Source organism: Thamnophis elegans, chromosome 9 (assembly GCF_009769535.1).
Source record: "Thamnophis elegans isolate rThaEle1 chromosome 9, rThaEle1.pri, whole genome shotgun sequence".
NCBI lineage: Eukaryota > Metazoa > Chordata > Lepidosauria > Squamata > Colubridae > Thamnophis > Thamnophis elegans.
In genome coordinates, this window is record NC_045549.1 from 21547466 (window position 1) to 21575283 (window position 27818).

Sequence of the window (27818 nt, forward strand, 5' to 3'; positions counted from 1 at the left end):
TGCTTTGGGCATGCCAGAAGTGGCTTCTTACCTGTTCAGATCGGTTTGGCCGAGTAGGCAGTAACTTGGCCTGCCGAACTGATCCTACGGCACCGCCATCTTGTTTTTTGCTTCTGCACAGGTACAGAAGCATTTTTTTTTACTATTGCGCTTGTACACGTAGCATGCATCAAGCACACATACACATGCAAAGCTCGTCCCTGAGTGAACCAGCAGCAGCAAAACCTGGAACCCACCATTGGGGGATGCCAAATTTCATATATTGCCTAAAATGTCCTAATAAATGTTTAATCATTTTCATTCATACTTCCTACCATAAGATATCCACAGACCATTGGATGGAAGTCACTATCATAGAAATAATTAAGAGTTTAATTTCTGGATTAATAGAAATTATCAGCAACTCTTGATTCCTAGGAATCTTTTATGTTTATTAGGAATTATTACCATGTTGGGGTGCTGCATAAGGATTATCTATATATTTTGTCCACACATTTACAATTAGAAAATGTACAGAAAGAGAAGCAAGGGGAAGGAGAACATGTGAATTATTGTAATTGTCATGACTTACCCTCAGAAGCAGTATGGATTCTGACCGACACTCATCTGAGGAGAAACCTTAGCACATCAAACAGTTTTATACAGGATCGTCCCTTTTATACAAGCAGGATAAAGAAGGTCTCCCAGCTAGTGTATTAGAATTAGAACAACGGATTTGGAAGGGACCTTGGAGGTCTTCTAGTCCAACCCCCTGCATAGGCAGGAAACCCTACACCATTTCAGACAAATGGTTATCCATCATCTTCTTAAAAACTTCAATGTTGGAGCATTTACAACTTCTGGAGGCAAGTTGTTCCACTGATTTTTTCTTCTAACTGTCAGGAAATTTATCCAGTTCTAAATTGCTTCTCTCCTTGATTAGTTTCCACCCATTGCTTCTTGTCCTACCCTCAGATGCCTTGGAGAATAACTTGACTCCCTCTTCTTTGTGGCAACCCCTGTGATATTGGAACATTGTGATCATGTTTCCCGTAGACCTTTTTTTCATTAAACTAGACATACTAAGATCCTACAACTGTTCCTCATATGTTTTAGTCTCCAGTCCCCTAATCATCTTGGTTGCTCTTCTCTACACTCTTTCTAGAGTCTCCACATCTTTTCTACGTTGTGGCGACCAAAACTGAATGCAGTATTCCAAGTGTGGCCTTACCAAGGCATTATAAAGTGGTATTAACACTTCACATGGTCTTGATTCTGTCCCTCTGTTTATGCAGCCTAGAACTGTGTTGGCTTTTTTGGCAGCTGCTGCACACTGCTGGCTCATATTTAAATGGTTGTCCACTAGGACTCCAAGATCCCTCTCACAGTTACAGTTTAAGGAGCACAACAAAGCATTGGAAAATAGTTTAATATAACTATTGTCCGTGTCCTCCAAAGCAGGGGGGAGTGTTCTCCATCATCAGCACGGAAACTTCATGAGTTAGTTCAGTTGGCTTCTGTAATGGAAAACATGGCTTACTGGCCCAACTGCCTTTTTTTCAGACAGAAAAAAGATTGTGTTTGTACAAAAGTACAACAAAAGTCACACTTTAGATTACCAAATTACCATACCATTACTATGTGCACATGTGTCGGCATGTGCTATCATGTTCTTGTCACATGGAGAAAAATATTTTGGACCAACGGTCTGCAGACAATTCACAACAATCTGCAAACTGTAAACTGAGCCATTTACTGAGACGGGCAGCTATAGAAATTAAACAAACAAATCAACTGCTCAAAGCATACTAAGTTACTATTTGGATAATTTTGTTTTCCTATTTTTTGGGGGGAAACCACTTAATACTGTGCTTCCCCTTCCATATAGACAGTGAAACTTGCAGTCTTGAAAACTTGGAAATTTGGAAAAAGAATGGAAGCCTGCTGCAATTTTTTTTTTTAAAAAAACATACTATTATTGTCAATATCGTAGCACTAAATCAAGCTAAAGCCCAATCACTGGTGGAAGGGAGGATTTAGAATTGGAGAAGGGAGTGAGAGAGGAAGGGAGGGAAAGAGTGCAAAACATTGTTTACAATTTAAATTGCACCTGTATTGGCCATTCTATAATTAAGATGCTCTAAGAAAAACAGCTGCAACTGATAATGAGATTTAAGATCTGGTGATTATATGAACCTATCTATATAATTTACTTCATAACAATATGGAAGAAGATTGCAACTGCATTTTTACAATATGTTTTTTTCAAACATATTGGCAGTCTTGATTATAGCCCCAGGATTTCCTGATAGACTCCCATAAAGAAAACTAATCAAGCCTGACCTTGTTTAACTTTTCAAGATCAGACAAAGTTGGCTGGGTGCTAACACCTGTCAACCAAACCTGCAATACAACAGCATAAAAGCCAGATTTATATTAGGAGCAGTATTATTTTCAAAAACGATCACAATTAAGTTGCTTACGTTTGTGTTGGAAGTTACTTTTAAAGGTTTGCAATTTACTGGACGAAAGCTAAGCAGCTCAAAAGAATTCCAGATAAGCATCCAACACTGTTTTCTACTCCTGTCTTGAATATTCTTAAATCACAGTAAATCTCATTGATTTAATATCCTTCGGTGTAAATGCACTTTTAACTCAAAACAGCCTCTATAAAGCAAAGCTATTTTTCTAAAAATACAAAATGGATGCTTATTTAGAGAAAGAAGGTAAATGGATATATATTTTGCTGGCAATTGCCAAATATTGAACAGATGCCAGAAAGATAATGGAAAAGAATAAGTTACCTGTTTCACTGAGAATATGATGAGAAGCAATGTGCTAAAATATAGGAAAATAGATTTGAGTTAAATAAATAAAATAAAATTTTAATTGTAGAAGCAAATCCATATCCCACATTACCTAATAATGTCTAAATAATATCTTAAAATGTCCAAACCTGTTTTAAGAAGGACTTTTTTGCAGAAACATTCAAGTTTACCTTTTTTGCCTTAGAATTCAATGAACATGCTCATAAAACCATGGATTCATATTAAGCCACATATACTTTAAAAAGTCTGATGAGAAACATTGTTAGGTTTATGTAATTATTTGTTTGTAACCTGTCTACTTTTTTGCCAGAAGAATAGTGGCCAATGAGACTAACATAATTTGGTTTGAAAATGCAACATTAGGTAAAGTACATATTTAAATGATAGCTAAATGAGGAGTGTGTGAATAGAGCTTACTCAGGAAAGTTCTCACTGAACACAATGAGGAGAGTTTGGGAGCTGCTTTCAACTTTTCCCAATTCTCTAACTCTTTTGTTTTTGTATTTCATGGGTAGACTGGCACAATATGAAATGGAATGATATTATTATGCCAGATGCTAAATCACCCATATCAGCAAAGGGGGAAATTTGCCCAAGCAGGCATTATCCATTAGAAAATGTAAGAAGAAACATTTACGATCATATTTCAGAGCTGTGATTCCATCTCACATTCCTTGGGACAAATCAAATATGCATGCTTTCTCCACGCAGAGAGAAATGTTCCTTTTGCATCAGAACCAAGCAGTTTCCTACTTTTTATCTTCACATCTTAATGAAATTCTACTCTTTTCTTCAAATCACGATTATGCAATAATCTTATTTCAGGTAAAAATGTTAAATTATGTTATTTATATCAGAAGAATCATTATATATTATTAGACAGATACATGATAGATAGATAGATAGATAGATAGATAGATAGATAGATAGATAGATAGATAGATAGATAGATAGATAGATAGATAGATAGATAGATGATAGATAGATAGATGATAGATGATAGATGATAGATGATAGATGATAGATGATAGATGATAGATGATAGATGATAGATGATAGATGGATGGATGGATGGATGGATGGATGGATGGACGGACAGATTGACAGACAGACAGACACCGTAGAGAGATACCATAGATAGATAGATAGATAGATAGATAGATAGATAGATAGATAGATAGATAGATAGATAGATGGATGGACGGACGGACGGATGATGGATGGACGGATGGAGAGACAGAGGGACAAACATGATGGATGGATGGATGGATGGACGGACGGACAGACAGACAGATGGATGATAGGGAGATGAGAAGTAGGAAGAGAGAGAGAGATGATAGATAGATATACAGAGATGTAGATATTATCTATGTATTATCTATATATTTTCTGTCTGTCTACCTATCTATCAACGTTACCGAGGATTCTCTACACTACCACTCTTTTACCAGCCCCAATTTCTCCTTTTCTAAAGACAGGAGAATAAGGAACTAAAAAAAGGTATGGTCTCCCACTTACCAAAAATTTTCTGATCTGGGGTCTAAAGTTCTTCAATATCAGTAATACAGGCCAAAGAGGGTTTCTGTGCATTTGCATTTCTTTCATTTGCTTCATATCAGGATGAAAATGCTGATCATGAATGTTTTCTGAATATGGAACAGTGTGGAACACGTCCCTGTATTTATCCACCTACATTTCTACCGCCCACACATTCCTCCTTGGGCTATGGGAAAGATAGAATAGGCTAATAACTGAGTTTTTGTCTCCTACAAGTGAACAGAAATGATAGTGTTTTAGTTCTCTGTATTCCTTTTGCCTGGCATGTGAGCTTCTTCTGGTTTTTACTAATCCTGCTAAGAGAACCAGCTCTTTAGGAAGAAATGTGAGGCGGGGGTGGTGGGAATAAATGGGAACATTATTCTTGGAATAAAAATGTCTCTGCTGAGCCATCTAGTGGTCGACAGCTTCACTGTTCATATACTATAAAGCAGCTATTAATGCTCGGGAGATTTCCTTACATAACCCAAGAGAAATATGTCATTCAATGCAGACTTTCTCAACCTACAAGATTAGAGGTAAATTATTTTTCTACTAATTGGTATGCATTACTGTATCCCCCAGGTCTTTGTTCAATATTTTATGGTTTTCAAGAAATCATGAATTATTAAATATATCCATCTCTAAAATTACTTACTTTCCAAAAGATTTCCTACTTTAAAAGGTGGCTAATGTGTTAATGAACTGGTACCTAAGAGGATGACTTGTTTGTATGCATCTGTATCTATATCTACTATCTATATCTATTATATATATATAATATTATGTATATTGCATATTTATTGCTCCTGGAAGCACGAAGCCTGAAGATGATGAATGAGACCTCGTCGAAACATCGCCAAGACACCTCCAATTTCACACACACACACACACACACTTGTATTCTTTCTTCGGCACAAACTGACCAACAAAGCACTAAGGCAATGAATAAATTGTCAGAGTTCTGCTGGGGTGGGGGGTGGGTTAAACTTTAGCTTAGGATAAGGGAGCAAAAGGACTTTGGAGGTCTTCTATTCCAAAACCCTGCTTAGGCAGGAAACCCCATACCACTTCAGACAAATGGTTATCCAACATCTTCTTAAAAACTTCCAGTGTTGGAGCATTCACAGCTTCTGGAGGCAAGCTATTCCACTGATTAATTGTTCTAACTGTCAGGAAATTTCTCCTTGGTTCTAAGTTGCTTCATTAATTTCCATATTTCTTGTCCTGCCTTCAGATGATTTGGAGAATAGTTTGACTCCCTCTTCTTTGTGGCAACCCCTGAGATTTTGGAACACAGCTATCATGTCACCCTCCTCATCCTTCTTTTCATCAAACTAGACCTATCCAATTCCAGCAACCGTTCTTTAACCTCTAGACTAAACTGGCTCTTGCCACTGCCTTCAGCTTTCAACTTTTCAACTAGCCTTCAGTTTAATCTTGCAAGGTAGCCACTCACCTAAGCATTCACCAGGGCTAACCTGTTAGATGTTATGAAGGAGACTTTGTGAAAAATCATTGATTTGCGATAGGAAAAGAAGACTGTGGCTGTTAAAATAAGACTTTTGTAAAAGAAGGGTTTCATATTATCAATTTAATAGATCAATAATGAAAGCTGACTGGATAGGAAGTACAGCTCTTGAATGAAAAAAAAAATGAACGAAAGGGCCATATTGAAGAGAATAGGGCAAAACCCTGACAAGACAAATGGTAAGAAAGTAAACAGTATATCCAATAAAGCAAAGACAGATGGGGAATGCTCCAGAGCCAGCAATCAATGTGGATTGATTGACTAATGTGAATTGTGCAAGGGCTGGAGGAAAGGAAAAGGTTAGTATGCAAGTTGGAAAATGAAAAACAATATGATATTGGAACTCTTTGGGGAAATAAAAGAAAAAGACAGATGTGAAAGCAATTGATTTCCTCAGACCTGGGGATGATGAAAAAGACTCAGTGATGGCATACTAATTATGCTGATAGGGATTTATGAGCCTGTTTATGGTAAATAATGTGTGGATTATCTGATAGAATTTTATTACCCTATAGTGCTGTACAAGTATGTGGAGGCCCAAATAATCTTAACTAAGCTACTATTTTCATTTATTTGTTTTGTTTTAAACTATATTTTTTGGCCCAATGTGCAACCTTTGCTTGAAAATATAATCACAATGACTTGAATCTAAAACTGAAGTTTGTGATGGAAGAATTTAGACATGTTGAATTTCTCATCCGATATAGTTTTTTTTATTTGAACATTTCTTCATAATGCTTGGGCTAAATGATCCATTTGATGCCAAGCCTGACAGCTGGAACATAAACTTGGAGAGTTTTGTAGAAAAAAAGTTTTAATATCTCTGGAAAACCAATAGAGATGTAGGTGGTAAACAGCAATATGAAGTAACTATTGTGCAAAAGGAGAACTTGAAATTAAACTCCTTGTTGTTTTATTATAAGTAAAGGTAAATGTTCCCCTTGCACATATATGCTAGTTGTTCCTGACTTTAGAGGGAGGTGCTCATCTCCGTTTCAAAACTGAAGAGCCAGCACTGTCCGAAGACGTCTCTGTGGTCATGTGCGGGCATGACTAAACGCTGAAGGCGCAGGGAACGCTGTTACCTTCCCACCAAAGGTGGTTCCTATTTGTCTACTTGCATTTTTACATGCTTTCGAACTGCTAAGTTGGCAGAAGCTGGGAGAAATAATGGGAGTTACGCGGAACTAGTGATTCGAACCACCGAACTGCCTTTCTGCTCAACAAGCTCAGCGTCTTAGACACTGAGCCACATAATAGGTTGTAACTCAACTACCACCTGATCTGAACTTCAAATGGTACATTTAGATTGTGAGTTCCTTCTTTTCTTGGTTGGCACCTAAATCCAATTAGAAGATTTCTAATGAGCAGACTAACACCTCAGGATTTTGCAATCACCTGGGACTATACTGGTTTTATTTTGGTGCCTACACAGGGAATACACACAAAAGTCAAGTGAAAAAGAAGGAATTAATGACCATTGCCCAATTATAAATCCAAGACAAAGTATAGCACATCATACAAATATTTCTGCTCAAAGACCAACCCTTAATATGCAATTTCACAACCGAGGAATGCTTCAGCTGGTGGGAGATGGCTTTGGCATTCATTAATCCAAATCCTCTGTGACTTAAAATAATATCTTTGGCAGGTGCACATGATCCCTTATCTTCGGACTTCGAAAGGAGCTTGAGGCTAAATGATGGAAGTGTGGAAACTGAGGAGGTGACGGAGATGGTGGGAAGGCCAGAGGTGTTAGTGTTGCCAAAAAGGATACCATGCGAGGTAAGCTCTGCTAAAGAAAATGCAGTCCCCACAAATGCACTCTTTTTATTCCATTCGAAAGAAAAGTGCACCAAAAGAAATAAACCTGCCCAGAGTTCTGCTGGGATGGGGTGTGGGTGTGGGTGGGGTTAAACTTTAGCTTAGGATAAGGGAGCAAGACTCACTTTTTACAACTGAATCTCTGCTAAACTGAAAGGATAACAAGTTTCTTTTTAAATGTTTTGAGAATAACAGAACGGAAAGGGACCTTAGAGGTCTTCTAGTCCAATCCCCTGCTCAGGCAGGAAACCTCTACCAGTGTAGGGTAACCTTTTTTGGACCGCGTGCCCAAAGCATGTGTGCATGCGCCAGAACCCACAAATGCAATGCATGTGTGACCCCCCCCATGCATGTGCCCTGAGTCCCCCCCCCACATTCATGCACACACCCCCAAGTATGCACAGCAGAGTCCCGAAGACCAGCTGGCTAGTGGGAGGCGCGTAGTGGTGGGTTTCAACATTTTTTAGAATCTCTTCTGTAGGTGTGACCTGTTTTGTGGGAGTGGCTTGCCGGCCATGTGACCGGGTGGGAGTGTCTTGCCAGCCATGTGACTGGGTGGGTGTGGCTAACTTGTAAAATGTGGTGAAACTCATTTAACAACGCTCTTGCTTAGCAACCAAATGTTGGCTCAGAAACTCTGGCATTGAAGCACGCAAGTCTTAAAGCTGTCAAGTTACAAGATCCTTGCACCCCTAACACTTCATGGAAAAAACCCAGGGGTGTTCAAACTTGACAGCTTTAAGACTTGTGGACTTCAACTCCCAGAATTCTCCTCTCGCTCTTCATCTTGATGATGTGCAGACGAGTGGGGGGAGGGAGCTGGAACCGGTTCTAAATGGCACTGTAGATTTGTGGAACCTCTTCTATAGAAGAGGTTAGAACTGGCAGGAACCCACCCCTGGAGGCGTGTGTGCATGTATGCTGGAACTGAGCTGGGGTGGTGGCTTGCGTGCCCAGAGAGGGCCCTGCGCGCCATCTCTGGCATGTGTGCCATAGGTTCGCCATCATGGCCCTATACCATTTCAGACAAATGGTGGTCCAATCTCTTTTTAAAAAGTTCCAATGTTGGAGCACCCACAACTTCTGGAGGCAAGTTGCTTCACTGATTAATTGTTCTACTTGTCAGGAAATTTCTCCTTAGTTCTAGGTTGGTTCTAACATTGATCTTAGTTTCCATCCATTGCTTCTTAAGAGATCCTGTCTTTGAGAGATCCTGTCAAAATCAGTAAGCTTGTTGCTGCCCTCATTTTAGCCCTAAAACTCATGGTGCAACAGCAAATTAGTTTCCTTAAGCTTTGCCTGCAGGCTGGTTTAATGGAGGAAATACTGGGGTTCTGCCTTTGTTAATGAGATTTTTCTCCTCTTCTGCAGAATAACCTATTCTGCTTCTTATCTTATTTTGTGGAATATTTCATCCTGTGGAAGGGATCACTTAGATCGAGTGAATTCTGTTTCTGAATCTATGTGGGAAGCTACACCTCTCCTAGAAGAATGAAATATTTTGAGGAATATTAGAAAGGCAGAATATTATATTTCCCTGGATGAGAAATGCAGAAACATGTTTTTAGAGGGAAAAAACAGCCCCTACCTTTCTTAATAGCACTCAGCAGATGTCAGCACTTAAGAGTTAAAGTGACAGATAGCTCTATTCATAAGCAAATACCCTCACCAAAGATCCAAAACAGGAGGAAAGCCAATAGGATTTGCCCAACACCCTTTCAGAACACAAGCCTCTTCATTGCATCATTTCACAGCAGCCCAAACTTCAACCAAACTTAGCTCAGACAAACATGACTCTTATATGACTCCCTATGGGAGTCTGACAACAGCCAATAGAATACATGTTCTTGCACAGGAACAGGAAGCTCAAGTTCAAAGCCCAAGGGAAGGTATTAAAAACCCCTCACTCTCAACTCCATGTGATCAGCTGCACCAGAATTCATGTGGTTCTGCTTCAACATTAAACCATCTTTTCAATCAGCCTCCATATTTCCAGTGTCTTTCTCCCGACTTGGAACTGAACCAGATGGATATTTCTCCCAACATTATATTATTCCGCAATTCTCTCAATTTTTCATTATGAAATCAGTTAAGCTGTTATGTTTAGGGTTAGGGTTGTTGTTACAACAGTTATTAATCTTTAATGTGCCACAATGTCTATTTCATTTACTGAAAAGGGGGGTGAGGAATAAAATAGCCATTTAGAAAGCTACTTCTGCAAAGAAAGTGATCTGACTATGACAAAGTCCTAAAGTCTGAATTCACTATTGCCCTAAACTGCCCTAAAATCAGTTCAAGGGTGCATCCTAGTACAAAGAGGTAATGTTTTGTTGAAATAATCCATCTTCTCATGCAGGCCGAATAATCGCTTCATAAAAAAAATATGTAGCTGGATAACATATGTTCTTCTGCTAAGGTTTTAAACAACTTCAATGAAAATTCAAGTTGTATAGATTTAATTTATTGACCCAAAGGAATAATTGGACACAACTCATACTTTTACAGTGCCCTGGAGAGATGTTCGTTATTTTAAGAGATGATGTTCCCGGAGATTCGGTGGTCATTGAATTTATAACAGAAAATGAATGGATCAGGATTGAACCAGATTTTTGGAATCAGAAAGTCAGGTTCATCAAAGCTCTAGGTAAGAGTTGGTACCAGTTCAGGGAAAATAAAAATATTCAATATAACAAAATGGAATGTTATACAGTATTTCCCATTATTTTTATGTGTCAGTTTTGACTTATCAAATTCTACTTTATTAAATGAGAGGCATAAAAGTTTTTGACTTATCAAAAACTGGAGGCATTTAGTTGTTTATCCATGATAAGGTGGCAATTGACAGTCTTTAAAATGCCATTCATTAGTCATAGTTTGCTAGACTTAATCAGTTCCCGCTGCACATATTATTTAGAGCAACACAGCATAAATCTGTAGCACATATTATTATCACTGCATGACATTTATGAAGATATTGTCTTGTTTCACGTGGGGAGTTTTTTCCAAGTTCTCTTGTCATTTATTTGCACCAATATATTTGGCCATATTTTGATGTTTTATAGTGTGTCTCTGCTTATTCTTTTTGATCATGACATTAAGTAATATTTAGTAAATCAGTGGTTTCAGCTTAGTTGAACAAAGGGTTTTTGCCCAATGTAAAAAGTGAAACTTTTTGTGGCTCTTACATGTCTCTCTGACCATTGCTAGGAAAATGACATCGCATCTTTATTATGAGATGGGAAACATATGAAAACTAAGCCCTAAAATGTGCATATTATAATTTTTAAAAAAGATTTTTTTTTCTCCAAATGTAAAATTGCCTATATGGTGTAAATAGCCATAGCCCTTTTGCAGCACTCAACCCCTCCAAAAAATACTAAGTGCTACAAAACTTGAAAACATCAAAAATTGTTAATCTGTCCTACTGAACACTACTGTATTTTTCAGAGTATAAGATGCAACCTTTTCCCCCCCAAAAGAGGGTGAAAATCTGCTGCATCTTATACACTGAATATAGCATTTTTGGCCTCCTGATGGATATGCATAGCCTTTAGGAGGCTTGTAGAGTGCTCTTGGGGGCTGGGGAGGACAAAAACGAGCAAAAAATGGGCTGTTTTTCTCTGCAGCCCTCCCAAACCCTCTGCACACCTCATTTTTTGTGAAAAAGGGCCTGTTTTGAAAAAAAATGAGCTGTTTTTCGCTCATTTTTGCCCCCCACAACACCCAGGAGCATTCTACAAGCCTCCTAAAGGCTATGCATGCTCTTTTTTTGGACAAAAATGGGCCCATTTTCAGAAAAAATGGGCCGTTTTTCCTTGCCCCCCTCCCCAGCACTCAGGAGCATTTTTCAGGCCTCTCAAACTCTCTGCATGCTCCATTTTTCACAAAAAATGAGGTGTGTAGAGGGTTTGGGAGGTCTACAGAGTGCAAATACTTTTTTAAAAATCTACCTCTTCAAAATCTTGGTGCATCTTATGCTCTGGTGCGTCTTATACTCCGAAAAATACAGTAGTTTCTTCCAACTGCTTTTTAAAGATGTTTTTGTTGGTGCTACCAAGAGAACCAACTTGGTGGAAGAGTTAAGGCAACAGGTTACAAACAAAACAAAAAAACTGAGCACAAAGCCAGCTGGGTGAACTTGCTAACCACCAAGAAAAGTTCAGGGACTAAATGGAGTAGTTGTCAGGAATCAAAATCTGATTCAAAGGCACCAAAAAACAAAGTGGCATCAAGATAAGATTGTGGTGTGGAACTCCAAGGTCTGGGCACAAAGCCAGCAACGTTGGCTTATCACATTTTTCATTACATGAATTAATACACAGATTATCACCTAATTGTGCAACTGGAAATCCTTCTCCATCCCAAAGCACAGAATATTCATTGAAATGTTTGTAAATATTTCCAAAGTATGCTGTGTATTTCAAAACTTTCTTTGTTTTCCTTTGTTCTCTAGCCTCCAAATATAGTTTAATTCTACCTTCTTGCTCCACTGCTGCTGATTCTTTTCTTCCATTGATCTCTACTTTTTTTATTTATTTTTTTGCACGTTTGGCTCCCCTGTGAATCGTTGACTTCTCAATCTGGAATAGATAACGCAGAAGCATTCTGAATGTGAATCAGTGTGGAAAGGTTTTGGCAATAATTCTGTGGGTTGCTTTTTTTTTTGTTCTTCATTTTTTCCATTGAGCTTTTAAAATGTTTTGTTTTATAAGATTTTCCTGCTGGCTTTGTAAATGTAAATATCTACTGTGGAGGAGACATTAAAGCCACAGTGCAGATTGAATACTACTCAACAGTGGAAGAGCTTGAGCAGATGCTTCAGAAAGTGGCTGATCCAATTGCATTTACCTGTCAGGTAAGCTGTTCTCTACATTAAATAGTTAATAAAAGAAGTTAATAAACTATTATCTAACTTAATGGAGTTCATAAAATAAGAAGGGTTCATAGTTTGAGGTTTTTTCCCCCTATCCAAATATTTTATTTTTATTTATAATGTCTAATGCAGTGGTGGGATTCAAATAATTTAACAACCGGTTCTCTGCCCTAATGACCAGCTGGGTAGGTGGGGCTCAGTGGTCATGTGACTGGCTGGGCTTGGCCAACTCAAGGTCACTAAGGTCGATGGGCATTTCACCTTAGCTGTTACAATGTAATAAGGGTTAACTGGAGAGGCAGTTTCTGTAAGCAGGGCAATAAAGATTAGTCCAGAAACAACACCAGAATGTTTCCTTCCCGCCTTCCTTACAGGAGTAGCCCTATAAAGTGGAAAAAAAACAAAATAAGATTTCTTCCAACAACCGCTTCTCCCAACTCCTTAGAAAGTTCTCCCGAATAGGTGCGAACTGGCTGAATCCCACCACTGGTCTAATGGAATAGGGATGCAGTGGCTCAATGGTTAAGACGCTGAGCTTGTCAATCAGAAAGGTTGGCAGTTCGGCGGTTTGAATCCCTAGCACCGCATAATGGAATAAGCTCCCATTACTTGTCCCAGCTTCTGCCATCCTAGCAGTTTGAAAGCATGTAAAAATGCAAGTAAAAAAATAGGAACCACCTTTGATGGGAAGGTAACAGCGTTCTGTGCTCCTTCGGCATTTAGTCATGCTGGCCACATGACCATGGAGACGTCTTTGGACAGCGCTGGCTCTTCGACTTTGAAATGGAGATAAGCACCGCCCCCTAGAGTCGGGAACGACTAGCACATATGTGCAAGGGGAACCTTTACCTAATGAAATAAATAATATTAAACAGTAGATTCCCCCCCCAAAAAAATAATGTTGGGTATCAGCATGCTAGAATGAAAATGCCAATACCAGAAAGTTAGTATTTCAGACCTATGCAAATATGAAGTAGAAATGTATATAGATAATGCTCATCTTACAGCAGTTCATTTAGTGACCATTCAAAGTTACAATAGCAGTGAAAAAAAGTGGCTCATGACTGTTTTTCACACTTACAACTATTGCAGCATCCCCATGGTCACATGATCAAATTTCAGACCCTTGGCAACTGACATGTATTTATGAGAGTTGCTGTGTCTTGGGATTATGCGATCTGCTTTTGCGACCTTCTGACAAGTCGGAAGGGAAGTCAGATTCACTTAACCACTGTGTTACTAACTTAACAACTGCAGGGATTCCCTTAACAACTGTGGCAAGAAAAGTTGTAAAATGGGGCAAAACTCCCTTAACAAACGTCTCACTTAGCAACAGAATTTTTGGACTCAGTTGTGGTTATAAGTCGAGGACTACCCGTATTGCCTTCTAAAATGATTTATATTGGGCAATAATGAGAATAGAGTCATACTAGGGATGAGGAACACGGACTATAAGCAACTGTGTTACTCTGAAGCTGCTATATCTTTTAATCATTCCAACTCAGCAGTGTGAAGTCACTGGTATAATTCTTCATCACTATTCAACATTTGTTGAATGCCCAAGATAAGGGAGCAATGAAAAATAAATGAATGTAAAATACGTGGTCAATGTTTTAATGCAGGAATAGGCAACAGATGGCATTCCAAATATTGGTCGCATCCTGTAAGAATATTGGGCGGTACAGGTGAGCAACACCTGGCGTGTTGCAAATTGTGGCCTTTTTACTAAAAACAACCAACCAGGAAACTAGAAAAGAAATATAAGGATAAGAGAAGTAGGAATGAATATGAAGAATAGCAGAATGGTATAAAGCAGTGATGGCGAACCTTTTTCTTATGGTCTGCCACAATTGTGTGTACCCACACCAATTCAATCCTTCCTGCCCACCTGCACATGCGACCCCCCCCTCCCCCTGTGCATGCATGCAGAACCCCTCCCCATACTCCAGAGGCTTTCCTGAAGCCCGAGGAGGGCAAAAATGGCCTCCCCTGAACTCCCGGAAGTCCAAAAATCAGCTGGCCCACCCGCACCAGATTTGATGGCTCTCGTGCCAGCCAAATATGGCTCCATGTGCCACCTGTGGCATATGTGCCATAGGTTCACCATCACAGGTATAAAGAAGCAATCCACTGACTAAAACAGGAGGAACAAAACCAAACATAGCAAGAGGCACTGGTGTGCACCCAGAGGTGGTATTCTACCGGTTCGGACCGGTTCAGCCGAACCAGTAGCAGAAATCACGGGTGGCTCCCACCACCCTCCCCGGCTCTATCGCATCTCATTTAGGCCATTTCTTTTGCCCAAAGAGCATGCGCGCACTCACATTTGTGAACCCGTAGGGAAGGTAAGTATATACCACCCCTATGTGTACCACTATAAATGGTAGGGGGTGCAAGTGTGCTCAAACCCTCAACCTTATGGAGCCACATGGAGCCCTAGAAGACTAGCAGACTTGATTGCTGCTTTACTCAAATCTGTTACTACACTACTTTCTTTTTCTATTTGTTCATTTGGAAATGGTCAGAAAAAAAGAGTAACCCAATATGCAAGGAAATGAAAGCAAATGCCCTAAAAATAAAGAGTTGTCACATAGAGGGAAATTTGGTCAAGGAAGAAAGTGTTTGTGTGTGTGTGTGTGTGTGTGTGTGTGTGTGTTTTCTTTATACATGTGCTACCATGTGATGTGGCAATTGCCACCGATTTACTTTTTTAGAAGGGAGATCAGACGCATACATGAACACGTTCATGAAGGATGCATTTGCTTTCAAAACAGAAACAAGACTATTGATCTCATGTCCCTGAGCTTTCTGTTAGAGTCGGAATGTTGGCTAGACAATCCTTTGTCTAATTCAGTAGGTCTCTTGTTATATTAGTCAGTCTTAAAATTAAAGTTTCTTTTTAGGATTTCTTTTTATGACTGCCCACTTTGATCTTGTCAGTCCTTTGTCATAAGAGTCTTGCTATATGATTTAGAAAGACTCAGTATTGTCATAGCTTGGTGCCCATAAGATTTATGGATGTCAGAGATGCTTCATTTGTTTTCCTCATGTCATAATGTGCAATGATATCATTCCATTCCATTATTTCATTCTTGGCCTGACCAGTTGGAAACATGTTTGATCAGATATATAAAGCATGTTATGATGTTCCTAGTTTTGCTTATTTATTATATAAGTAACCAATTTTCAGCTTATTAAAATAAATGCTTCAGGTATAGTTTACAATTCATTAATGCTATAGATTTCCTTGCACAAATGCAGTGTGTGTGTGTGATATCATCAGAATGAAAATAAGTGCAAGTTTCAAAGTCTGTGATCAACAGAGTAAACAGGCCTCTTGTTTGTGCAAGAGAGAGGAACTGCTGGTTCAGATTTCAGAAGCTAACTCCAGATCCTGCAACATCTTTTGAATTACCTTCTGTAAATAAATAAGAAGATAGAATCAGAGTATTTATATCTGTGTTATCACCTCTGTAGATCTATTCTTAGCAAGTAGATCTGTTGTCCAAGAATCCATAGATGGAAATTAATAATAAACAAGTAATGAAATTACCATAGACGAAACAATAGGGTTTTAAAATTAACATGGGTCCATCATATGTAGCTATTCAATCTTTGGAAACTTCACAGTTTCCATGCAAATGTCTTATTCCAGTGGTGGCGAACCTTTTCGGCACTGAGTGTCAAAAAGATAGCGCATGCACGCACTCATCTGGGCCACGACCCAGAAGAGGAGATAACAGGGAGGCATATGAGAACTGAAAAATGAACTTTTGGTTTCCAGTACGCGCAAGCACACCAGCCAGCTAGTCTTCCAGTTACTGCCATGCTTGCACACACTCCGATCAGCGTGCTGGTGCTTATGGTCATGCCAGAAAACAGAAGACCAGTTCTTCCAGTTTCCGGCACTGCCACACGCACAAAGGCCAGCTGATCATCGTGTGCTCATGCACGCCATAAATCCAGAAGAGCAACGGATGAAGTTGCATGTGCCAGGCAACATGGCTCCACGAGCCACTTTGGGTACATATGCCATAGGTTTGTCATCGCTGTAATTTTAGAAATCCAACAAAAGAGGGCAAAATCTATAGCAAAAAGGCTTCTTCTTTTCCCCCATATAATGAGGAAGGAAAGTCTGTTTCAGAAAAGTAAAGAAATTGAAATATCATTTGTACAATGGGCAGTCTGAGGGCACTTGACATGTCTACATTGTAATTGCAATGCAAGAACAAAAATAATAGCTGTGTTTATAATTCAGACAGCCTCATTTTCATGTGACAAATCTACCATGTCTGTAGCCTAAGGCGTTCTGCTCATAACAAAGGATTAATAAAAAAAAATGATGCATTACATTATTAGCACTTGTTTAAAAACAGAAGTAAATGCCTTCCAAATAATTTTTTAAGAGTACAAAGAGTCTGTTCAATAGCACACGGTTATAAAGCAAAAGCAAGATGGAACTTTCACACTTTGCTCATCTCATCCACTAATTATTGTCTTAATAATACGAACTCTAAATTGAGGACATTACAATTATCACCATCATCACAGTTGTACTTTCTGTACATTTGAGGAAAACTTTGAGGTTAAAAGTCTACTAATTAACGAGGTTGGCAAATTATGACTTGATGCAGAGTATATGCAGGAAAGATTGTTACACAGTTTTCATGCAGAAGATCTTAAATTCTACTGTAAATTTCCAGTTAACAGACATGGGCATCTCCTTTGTGACTCTGGATATACTGTCAATTATAGCAGACTATAAAATAAGTCTCACCTGTCATCTTCAAGCTAGCTACCTAAAGGTAAAGGTTCTCCTCACACATATGTTCTAGTAGTTCCCGACTCTAGGTGGCAGTGCTCATCTCCATTCCAGCATGACTAAACGCCGAAGGCACACAGAACACTGTTACCTTCCCAACAAGGTGGTCCCTATTTTCCTACTTGCATTTTTACATGCTTTCAAACTGCTAGGTTGGGAGAAACTGGGACAAGAAGCTCACTCCATTATGCAGCTCTAGGAATTCGAACTGCTGAACTGTCAACCTACTGATCCACAAGCTCAGCATCTTAGCCACTGAGCCACTGTGTCCCATAGTTCTTAGCCCATAATTCTTAGAACTCATATCAAATTTTCCACAAATATTTTCTTACATTCAAATCATAGCCCATGACTTAGACATATTGTGAGGTTTCGTGTGGTCAAGTGTAACCAGCTGCAAGGAGCTTACAAATAATCATTTCCTTTTCTGGATTGCCCTGCCTTGTTACAACTTGGTTTATACCACTGGATCTAAATGAGGTCCCCATCGTGAAAGCCCTCTTACGCAAAAGATTCTTCAAAGAACAATCTGGAATTCTTTCTTTACATATATTCAGATAACATATTAACAGAGTTGGAAGGGACCTTATAGGTCATCTATTCCAACCCCCGCCAAGGCTGGAGACCTTACCATTTCTGACAGATGGCAGTCCACTCTCTTCTTGAAAGTTTCCAGTGATGAAGCTGCCAAAACTTCTTAAAAGAAATTGTTCCATTGGTTGATTGCTCTCACAGTCAGAAATATTCTCCTTATTTCCAGGTTGAATCTCTCCTTGTTCAGTTTCCATCCATTATCCCTTGTCTGGCCCTCAGGTGCTTTGGAAAATAGCTCGGTCTCCTCCTCTCTATGGCAGCCCCTCAAATATTGGAACACTGTTATCATGTCACCCCTGGTCCTTCTCCACACTAGACTAGCCATGCCCAGTTCTTGTAACCATTCTTCATATGTTTTAGCTTCTACCTATATGCCTGTCCACAGTTTTAGATTCCCAATTCATTATTTTCCTTCAGAGTACATTTTTAAAGAAAAAACATATAAATGGCTCACCTTCTATGATAATTAAAGACAAATTCCAAAATGATCTAACTTAACACAATTAAATCTATATAATGCCAAACTCAGTTATTCCGTAAAAATATATTTCTGAGATTCCTTGACACATGGAATACAATCATCTGAGCTCGGTCAAGTAAGAATTACTGGTGTTTGTTCAGGGTATAAAGTAATGTTCAAAATATGATTGACTTTCAGATGCTTGAATCTTAAAGGATTCCACCACCACCCCCAGATATAAAATATTAAGATATTTTATAAGATATTTTATAATATCTTATTAAAATAATAAGATATTAAAATGAATAAATGTTGCTTCTTTTTTGCTAAATGTAAGATTTTATATTATATTCTTTTTCATGTTCTTGTAGATCTCTCTGGTGTAAAGTCAAAAGTAGGTTATAATTTTCTGAATAAATACAAAAATAATGGCAAGCTCTCAGAAAGAAATTTCCAGTGAGACCAATTAGCTAATTAGTATTATTTATTTATCATAATACTACTAGCCTGTTCTTTATGTCAGAATGATGAAATATAAGTGATATAAAAATAAAAGAGCAACAAATAACAACATTTTATGAATAACAATAAAATCACACAGGAACCATTAAACTGTTAACATTCTAAAAGCCAAAATAAAACTGTTTTTACCCAGCACTAAATAAAGGAAGCTGTGTACAGGGAAAACAGAAAATATGTCTAAGTGTAAGACACTCAGATAGGATGTTCCTGGTGGCATTTCCTTCATCTCAGAAATAGTCTGACAATGGAATAATCCTGTTGTTTGAGGAAGATGGACATCTTTTTCATCAGACTACATAATAGACTACTGTTCGATTAATTGGTTGAATGATTATATGCTATCAAATTGGTGTCAACTCTTACAGATCACTTTTGTCCATGACCACATAGTAACTGTGGACCTCAACTGCAATTACTTTCAGTATCTCAGTACTGTTACAGTCATGTCAAGAGACGACATCTGATATTTCCAAAAATCTGAAAATACTCAAAACAACACAGCTCAGTCTAGAAGTATGTTTTCTATTAGATTCAGAAAATTGGGAGGCAGAAAGTCTGATCATCTGGAATTGCCATCTTATAACAGGACTACAAAAATGGGGCCTCCACTGACAACTGATACCATTTCACTTATTCATCTGTCTACTGAATATATAGATATTTTTATGCAGTTTCACAAAATATGCATATCTTTGAGCGGAGGAATGCTTGGAGTATTGGGAGCAAACACTGGAAAATTACATTCATACACAGCAGATCCCATTTTGTTCTAACAGTGTATTTGAAAACTTTCCCACATTTCCCAATAGTCCTGGGTGAATAACTCAGGCTGCAAGAGAATGCATGGCTAAAATTTTCCAGGGAGTTCATGATTCAGAAGATTCAGAAAGAAGATCTCCTATCCTTATATTTCAATCTCTTATATCTTGCCCCAGCAGTGTTTAAACATGCCTTACTGATTATTCATTTCTGTTTTTGAAATGATTCATGATGCTCAGGTGAATATCTGTTTGTTTTTTTTAAAAAAACCTTTATTCTATGACTAAGTCCCATATGAATGTGCTTCAGAGAAAGTATGGAAAGGAAAAGTGGGCAAATAAGCTGAAAGGCACAAAATCTTGCAAACCAGAACTGATAGGCTGTCACAACTAAAAGGCATTAATAACAACAATCAACAAGGAAGGGGAAAGAGGAGAATCACATGAATACACATAAGAGAACGGGGTGTCCTACTGGATCAGATTCAACGCTCCTGAACTTTAACTGACCTATCATCTCCAAGCCATTCTAAATGCAGCCAATTTGGTGGTCCAGTCTCTCAGTGAGAGAGCAGCATCTATGCTATGGAGTCCAGGGGCTATCTAGATCCCCTTGAGTGATGTTCCTCAACTTCCATGATTTTGTGATGTTTGGACTTCAATTCCCAGAATTCCCCTGCCACTAGGGAATTCTGGATGATGAAGTCCATGCATTTTTAAATTCATAGAGATAGAGGAACACTACTCCAGAGAAAAGAAATTAAGCTACATAACGGCCACTTTGCTTCACTTCTGCTTCCTTTAGTCAGGAATATGAAGAAGTAGATGCAGCCATCCAATTTGCTGGAATCAGAAGTCCAATCATGTCTTAAGCCCAAGAAAAACAATACTCTGACTGGCACTGGCCTGAGGACAAAAACCAGGCTTGCCCTGTTTTCTAATGAGCCATTACCAGAAGGCAATTTGCATTGTGAAAACTCAAAATGTGTCTTGAACAACAGACATGGTGCTTGTCTTCCTGGTGATAGATTGCCCTGTTCTTGATGGATGGAGAGCTGACAATGAATAAGATGTAAAGGCAAGACTGCACCCTTGCAGTTACTAAAACAAACAAATAGTAGCCTGAAATCTTGGCTTGCAGCTTCTCAAATGTTTCCTTTCTAAAAAAAAAATCAAACAATATAACAATCAGAACTTTGCCATTGAAGCCAATCCTTTTACATACAACAAAGAATAGAATAGAACAGAACAGAACAGAACAGAACAGAACAGAACAGAATAGAATAGAATTCTTTATTGACCAAGTATGATTGGACACACAAGGTATTGTATCATCTGCAAAGGGATGGGTCTTTGATTTCATTCAGTTATGGCTACCACCTTTACTTTCTCAACCTCCTCCTTACATATAAACCTGCTTCCTGTTGGGAAAAATCGAAATGACATCCTGCTTTGTAATTAATTGGAAACACACCACTCCACAATTGGAGGATCTGCAGAAGTAACCCACTTCCGTAACATTGTAAGTTCCATTATAAGAAGTCCACCCAGAACACCACAGCTGCTGTCTCTGGCATAGTAAGGCTGTCCTTTAATTACTTTGATTACTTTTCAGGACTTGTGTTTCTCCAGAAGATAGCTGTCATGATAAACTTCCAATAATCTTCAGTGATTTTCTATGCCCTTAAACCCATCTGAGAAATTTTCCCTCTTACCAGATCACCAGCAACTCTCTTAAAAGCTAATCACCGTTTCCAACTTCAGTGGTGCAAAATATTCCCACATGAGCTTGCTCTTTTTGCTTTTTTGCTTTTGGACAACGGTACAAATCTGTATGCCCTCAGGTTATTCTTTGTTTTCTTTGCCTCTATCTCAACCCCACAGGCTTTCAAGTTTTCATCAGCAGAGAAAATGGATAACGTTCTCACACTCTTGCTAAAGAGTTCAATCATTTCTCATGATTTTAGCAGCTTTCCAAATGAAGTCATGGATCACGACCAGGAAACTGGTATGTACGTATATTATCCTTTGTCTGATTTGTTTACTGAAAAGGTTCATATCAGGGTCATTTTTCATACGTGTTAATACAGGACACACTTTGTGAGAACCTCACGTTTCACAAAATGTCAACATTCCCCCTCCTCCAATCAACAATGTGAAGAAGACACTGTGCATAATTTATTGAGTTTTTTATTATTATTGGCTGATAGTTGTTTCATCAATTTTATTTGGCTGGGTTGCAATATTAATTTATAGATTATTACTATGAATGTTTTAAATTGTTCATTGATTATTTTATCTAAGGATGTCTTAATTGTTGATTTGTGACGGTAAACATCCATAATCCTAGAAAGAGTTGGAAAGATGTAACCGGAATAAATAAATAGCTTGAGACTGCCCAGGCCTAAGAGATTAGGGGGAAAATATAAAAGGAGAAGTGAAGTGAAGAATTATGTTTAATGATGTATATTAGAAATACGTTTCACTGGCTGGCTGGCTGGCTGGCTGGCTGATTGACTGCTTTTAACATTAAACAAAAGCCCCTCATAATCAGTGGTGATTTTTTTTTACTACCGGTTCTGTGGGCGTGGCTTGGTGAGCATGACGGAGGAAAGATACTGCAAAAACTCCATTCCCATCCCACTCCAGGAGAAGGGTATTGCAAAATCTCCATTCCTGCCCCACTTTGGGGCCAGCCAGAGGTGCCAGTTCTTTGAATTACCCCTGCTCATAATGCAATTTTTTTTTAAAAAAATTTACTGGTAAAATAAATGAATCTTTGTTGGTTTCAAGTAAGGTGGTGAAATTATAGTTAGCATTCAAATTTACCTTTTTGTACCACAGCAGGGGTACCTGTAGAAATTCAGAAAATCTGAAGAGTAAGAGTAAGAGTGAAAGTAAGATAAAAATAGTTAATGTCCTATCCACTTTTCTTCCACTCTAGCCATTCTTCTATGTTATATTTAAGAAATGGTAGAAAATCATTTAAGAAGTGGGAAACTGCCTTCAAGACTGGCAGCTATGAATAGATAATCGTCCATGAATTTGTCCAGTCCCCTTTTTAAAATCAATTAAACCAGTAGCTTCACCAATCCATCACTCGAGATTTTCAAAAATAGACTGGACAACCATTTGACTACAATTGTATAAGGTAGAAATCTTCAAACTTGGCAACTTTAAGACTTGTGGACTTCAACTCCCAGAATTCTCCAGTGAGCATAATTCCAGCATAGCTGGCTGGAGAATTCTGGGAGTTGAAGTCCACAAGTTTTAAAGTTACCAAGTTTGGGGATCCCTGGTATAAGGGCTAGACTACAGGATAAGTCATTTCGGCCCTGTGATTCTGTGTTCTACTACATCTGATGGCAATGAAATCCATACCTAAACTGTCTCACCTCAAAAATACTAACTTTGATTGATCTTGATTCTGTCTATATTTAGTTTTAAAGAATGATACTACATAATGGTAGAGGGAAAACATTTTTGCCCATATTTTTTTATTCCATACATTATTTGATGTAGGCTTATCATGTCTCCTATTTTCTATTCACTTCACATTAAAATACTGCAGATATTCTAAACTTTCTTCAGAGGGCAACTGTTCTAATGCTGATAATAATATCGAATACATTTTTACAACAGTGGCACTCTGAGCTGGCATTTTCGTTGAGCTGTTCCCCATGACTCTAAGATCCCATTGCTAATTACTCATCAACAGCTTAGAACCCATTAGCATCTGGGTGAAAGTGGATGTACGTGCAGGCCATCATGAATCACTTTTGATTCCTTCCATTGAATTGCATTTGAAGGTAATGGACAAATGTGGCATCATGTCAGCTGGCATTTTCTGCCCATAACAGAATACAGATGTCTATGAAGATTCAGATCATGGTTGTCGTAACATGGTTGTCCAAATATAGGAGAACAAAGCCATCAGGACTAGGTTTAGCAATCCACCTGCATTTAAAATACAAAGGCCACTCTTTTGAAGAGAGAAAAGTCCACATTTTGGATAGAGGACCACTGATTTGAAAGAGGGGTCAAAGAGCCCATCTATGTCAAAAGTGAACAGCCCTCTCTCAACAGAGAGGGAGGGATGTGACAACAACTATCTCCAGTCTACAACACAGTCCTTTCAACAATTCCAAGAAGGCTCCACACCCATTTGTGCTAGTCAGATGACCCTGATGATGCAGATAAACCTCAGGTGTTAAGGATGCAGGTGGCCTTAACAACTTGCTAAAGGAATGCAAATGACCAGCGGTCTGCAAGGAGTATAGATCCTTCCATTCCCCATCATCCAATCAGAGCGGAAGAAGCTTCTTGGATGCGAAGCAAAACTAAGGGTTTCATTAGGAGTGACATGATAGCAGTATTCCAGAATTTGAGGGGCAGCCAACAAAGTAGAGAGGGGCAGATTATTCTCCAAAGGACCAGAGAGAAATAATGATTGGAAACTAATCAGAGAGAAAAGCAACCTGGAATTAAGGAGAAACTTCCTAACATTAAGCACAATTAGCCAGTGGAAGAGCTTGCTTCCAGAAATCGTGGGCACTCCATCTCTGGAGGTTTTTAAGAAAAGACTGGATGGTCACTTGTAATGGTGGGATTCAAAAAATTTTACTACTGGTTCTGTGGGCATGGCTTGGTGGGCGTGGCTTAGTGGGCATGGCAGGGGAAGGATATTGCAAAATCCCCATTCCCTCCTGATGAGTTGGGACTTGAAAGGCAGAGAATAGATTGGGGGAAGGGTAGTCAGAGGTGATATTTACTGGTTCTCTGAACTTCTCAAAATTTTCTGACTGGTTCTCCAGAACCGGTCAGAACCTGCTGAATACTACCTCTGGCCACTTGTCTGAAATGGTATAGGTTCTCCTGCCTGAGCAGAGGGCTGAACTAGAAGACCTCCAAGGTCCCTTCCAGCTCTATTCTAGTCTATTTTATTCTATTCTATCCTCTCCTGTCCTAGGAGGAGGGGGGAGAAGGAATCACATGCTTTGGCCTCCATACTGCTTGCTAAAATTACATATGAAACTGGATCAGGGGTGGGTTTCAAAAATTGTTCGAACTTACTCTGTGTGGCTTCCTTTGTGGGAGTGGCTTGCCACCCATGTGACCAGATGGGAGTGGCTTGCCACCCATGTGGCCGGGTGGGAGTGGCCTGCCGCGCATGTGACCTGGTGGGAGTGGCCAAGATGATGTTATTACTAGATATTACTAATTACTAGATATTATTAATATTACTAGATCATTATTAATGCGTAGATAACTGCGGGACATTACACACACACACACACACACACACACACACAGACTATGACAGTGCCAGAAAAACACCAAAAAATAAGAATCTTCCCCCCAAAAGACTGCCAATGAAACCAGTTTTTTTTCCTAAGCCTAAGGACAGGAAAGACAAAGTCACTGGAATAAAAATCATCAAGGCAATGTGGAAAATTATAAAGGACAGGCACTCACATCAACCACCACAGAATTACCTAAACAACGAGGGTGAAACACACTAAATCTGGCAAAGCTGCCTTGCAAGAAACCTGCCACTTTGAGACACATAAACTGGTCTGAACACTTAAAAGCAACATATTGCATCACAAAGAAAACATTAGCAAAAAATAAAATAGTCTAAGACAATTTAAAAAAAGAATCCACAAACAATAAATTGAAGTAAACCATTTTAAAATATTCTACAGTCAATACTTTTAAGTAAAACTATTTTAAAAAATTCTCCAGGCTAGGCTGGAGAGGGGGGGCAGGGGGCTTCCCTTGCGAAAGGTAGGCCGCCTTCGCCGCCAGGCCGCGGCTTTTGCAAAGCTAGGCCGCTGCCCACCCACCTTCAGCCGCTACCACCGCTACCGCCACTACCGCCACTACTGCCCCCCACCCGGCTTTGGCCGCGTGGCATGCGCCAGCCCGCAGCTTTTGTGAGGGAAGGCCTGGAGTTCTTCCCTTGCAAAAGCTAGGCCACCACCCCCCACCCGCCTTCGGTCGCTACCGCCGCTTCTGCCGCTACCACCCCCCACCTGGCTTCGGCCATGTGGCATGCGCCAGCCCATGGCTTTTGCTAGGGAAGGCCTTCCCTCGTGAAAGCTGGGCCACCGCCACCTACCCAAAGCCTCCCGAGTCCCGCCGCCGGGACTTAGTTGCTTACCTGAGGGGGAAGCAGCAAGCTCCTGGAAGGCAAAGGCTGAAGGGAATTTTCAAATGGAGGTCAAGTGCGAATCTTTCAAACGCTTCGCTTCGCCTCCAGCCCGCTCACTGATTGGCTGGACTCCAGCCAATCAGTGAGCGGCAGGCTGGGATTAATGCGGACGGGTGGGGGAACGAGCGAGCGAGCTGCGGACGGGCAGGGGAGCAAGCAAGTGAGCTGCGACGCACCGGCAAAAGAGGGCTTTGCAGTGACAGGGGCCAGGACCAGCACTGGCATTCCTGGAAGTTAATTACTTCCAGGTTCACCAACCAAACGGTACATGCGAACCAGGGCGAACCGGGAGGAACCCACCCCTGAACTGGATGCTTCAATGTTTTAAACTTCTAAAAGTGACCACAGTTTAGAAGTTTAGTAGTTTAAAACATAAATTGGACATCTCCTAACAAGATCTATTTTAGCAGTGCTGCAGTTCAGTGCAAATTCAGTCTGTAAATTCTTCTCTAGGGCCAATAATTTTGGAGGAATAAATAAAGGTAACAATATTTTCTGAAACTTTATTTGCAGATGTTGCTTGCTGGGTTGTTATCCAATTCATCTAGATTTTAAAAAAGACTACAATGTGCCATGCACCTCATGCTGTGGTTTTCCTGAGATAATGGCTGTTCGTGCATTCAGATTTTCCCTATGATGCTGAAAATGTAGGTTTACAGGTCAAAAGTTGTAATTAACAGTAATTACAGTGGGCTCCGAGCAAGGTGGTGATGATAGGGAATAAAAGGCTACCTGTTCAGGAAATGATCCTATCAGAAAAATGTTCATTTCCATTTAATAAGAAAAATACACTTGTTGAGTTGACAGAGAAAATAATGGACATATCAGGTTTTGTAAATCTGAGGAAATTCAGTGTTGCCACCAAGAAAGTGATAATCTACAATAATAATAAACTATAATACACAGACCCGATGAAATATAATATTGAAGCAAGCATCCAAACAGCTTCAAAGCAATAGCTTCTGGAAGCTTCTGTTCCACACAACAGTTTCCTCCTCCACAAGGAGTACTTCAGGCATATAAAGAGAGTTCAGACAGCAGGCAAGCACTTGTGACTCTATGTTTAGACTCAGACCAGGAAGTACAACTCTCTGCCTTTGTAGGCTCAGGCTAATATCCAATTTCATAGATTAAGCTGAAGTACAAAAGTTTTGTTTATCCACTAGGAGACTAGAAAGCCTAGTGTTGATGGAGACAATAGATGGCAGCTACTTTGAGCTGAGCCAGTGTTATGAACCATTATTTCCTTAAAGCTGACAAGACAAGGCAAGATCACACACATTTTTTGCCATTCCATGTGACTGCTTCTTTACAGATTCCTACTCTGCTGGAATCTGATTGGTGTCCATCTCTTTGAGGTAGCTCAGACTAGGAATCCAATGTCATGTAGAGCAGTACTATACAGCAGTGGGATTCACTTACCTTCCCAACCGGTTCGCAAATGTGAGCTCTCGCATGTGCCAAGTCTGCACATGTGCATCGCCTTCTGCACATGCACAGTGCTTGTGCGTTAGGTTGGGGCAGGTGGGCGGAGCCTCCCGCAGCTACCGCTACTAGTTTGCTTGAACCAGAGAGACTACTACAGAGAGAACCAGCTACCGGTTCTCCAGAACTGGTCAGAACCTGCTGAATGCCACCTCTGAAGCTAATGTCAGAAACAATGAGACTCTGTAAACACAAACCTTCTGGCTGAAAAATGAACATTCAATCTACTCCATCTGATCTCAGCATCTCTGCTGAAGGCATACAGAGGAACCTGACAAAAGTATAATCTATTCTTTCATGACAAACACTCTAAAATGTGAAGCATATGAAGCATTTTCTGGGATTTGCCAATTTCTATAGAAAATTCATTCCTCATTTTGCAGAATGCACCA

General features: G+C 39.5%; 1 protein-coding gene across 1 annotated transcript in view; it reads left to right on the forward strand.

Annotated features, from left to right (window-relative positions):
- The window catches only part of BANK1 (B cell scaffold protein with ankyrin repeats 1), a 163772-nt gene that overhangs the window by 40767 nt on the left and 95187 nt on the right, over positions 1-27818 (forward strand). The window contains exons 3-6 of the mRNA XM_032224352.1: positions 7526-7659; positions 10204-10342; positions 12411-12553; positions 21612-21735. Coding sequence (XP_032080243.1) covers positions 7526-7659; positions 10204-10342; positions 12411-12553; positions 21612-21735 — 540 coding nt within the window. The remainder of the gene's footprint in view (positions 1-7525; positions 7660-10203; positions 10343-12410; positions 12554-21611; positions 21736-27818) is intronic.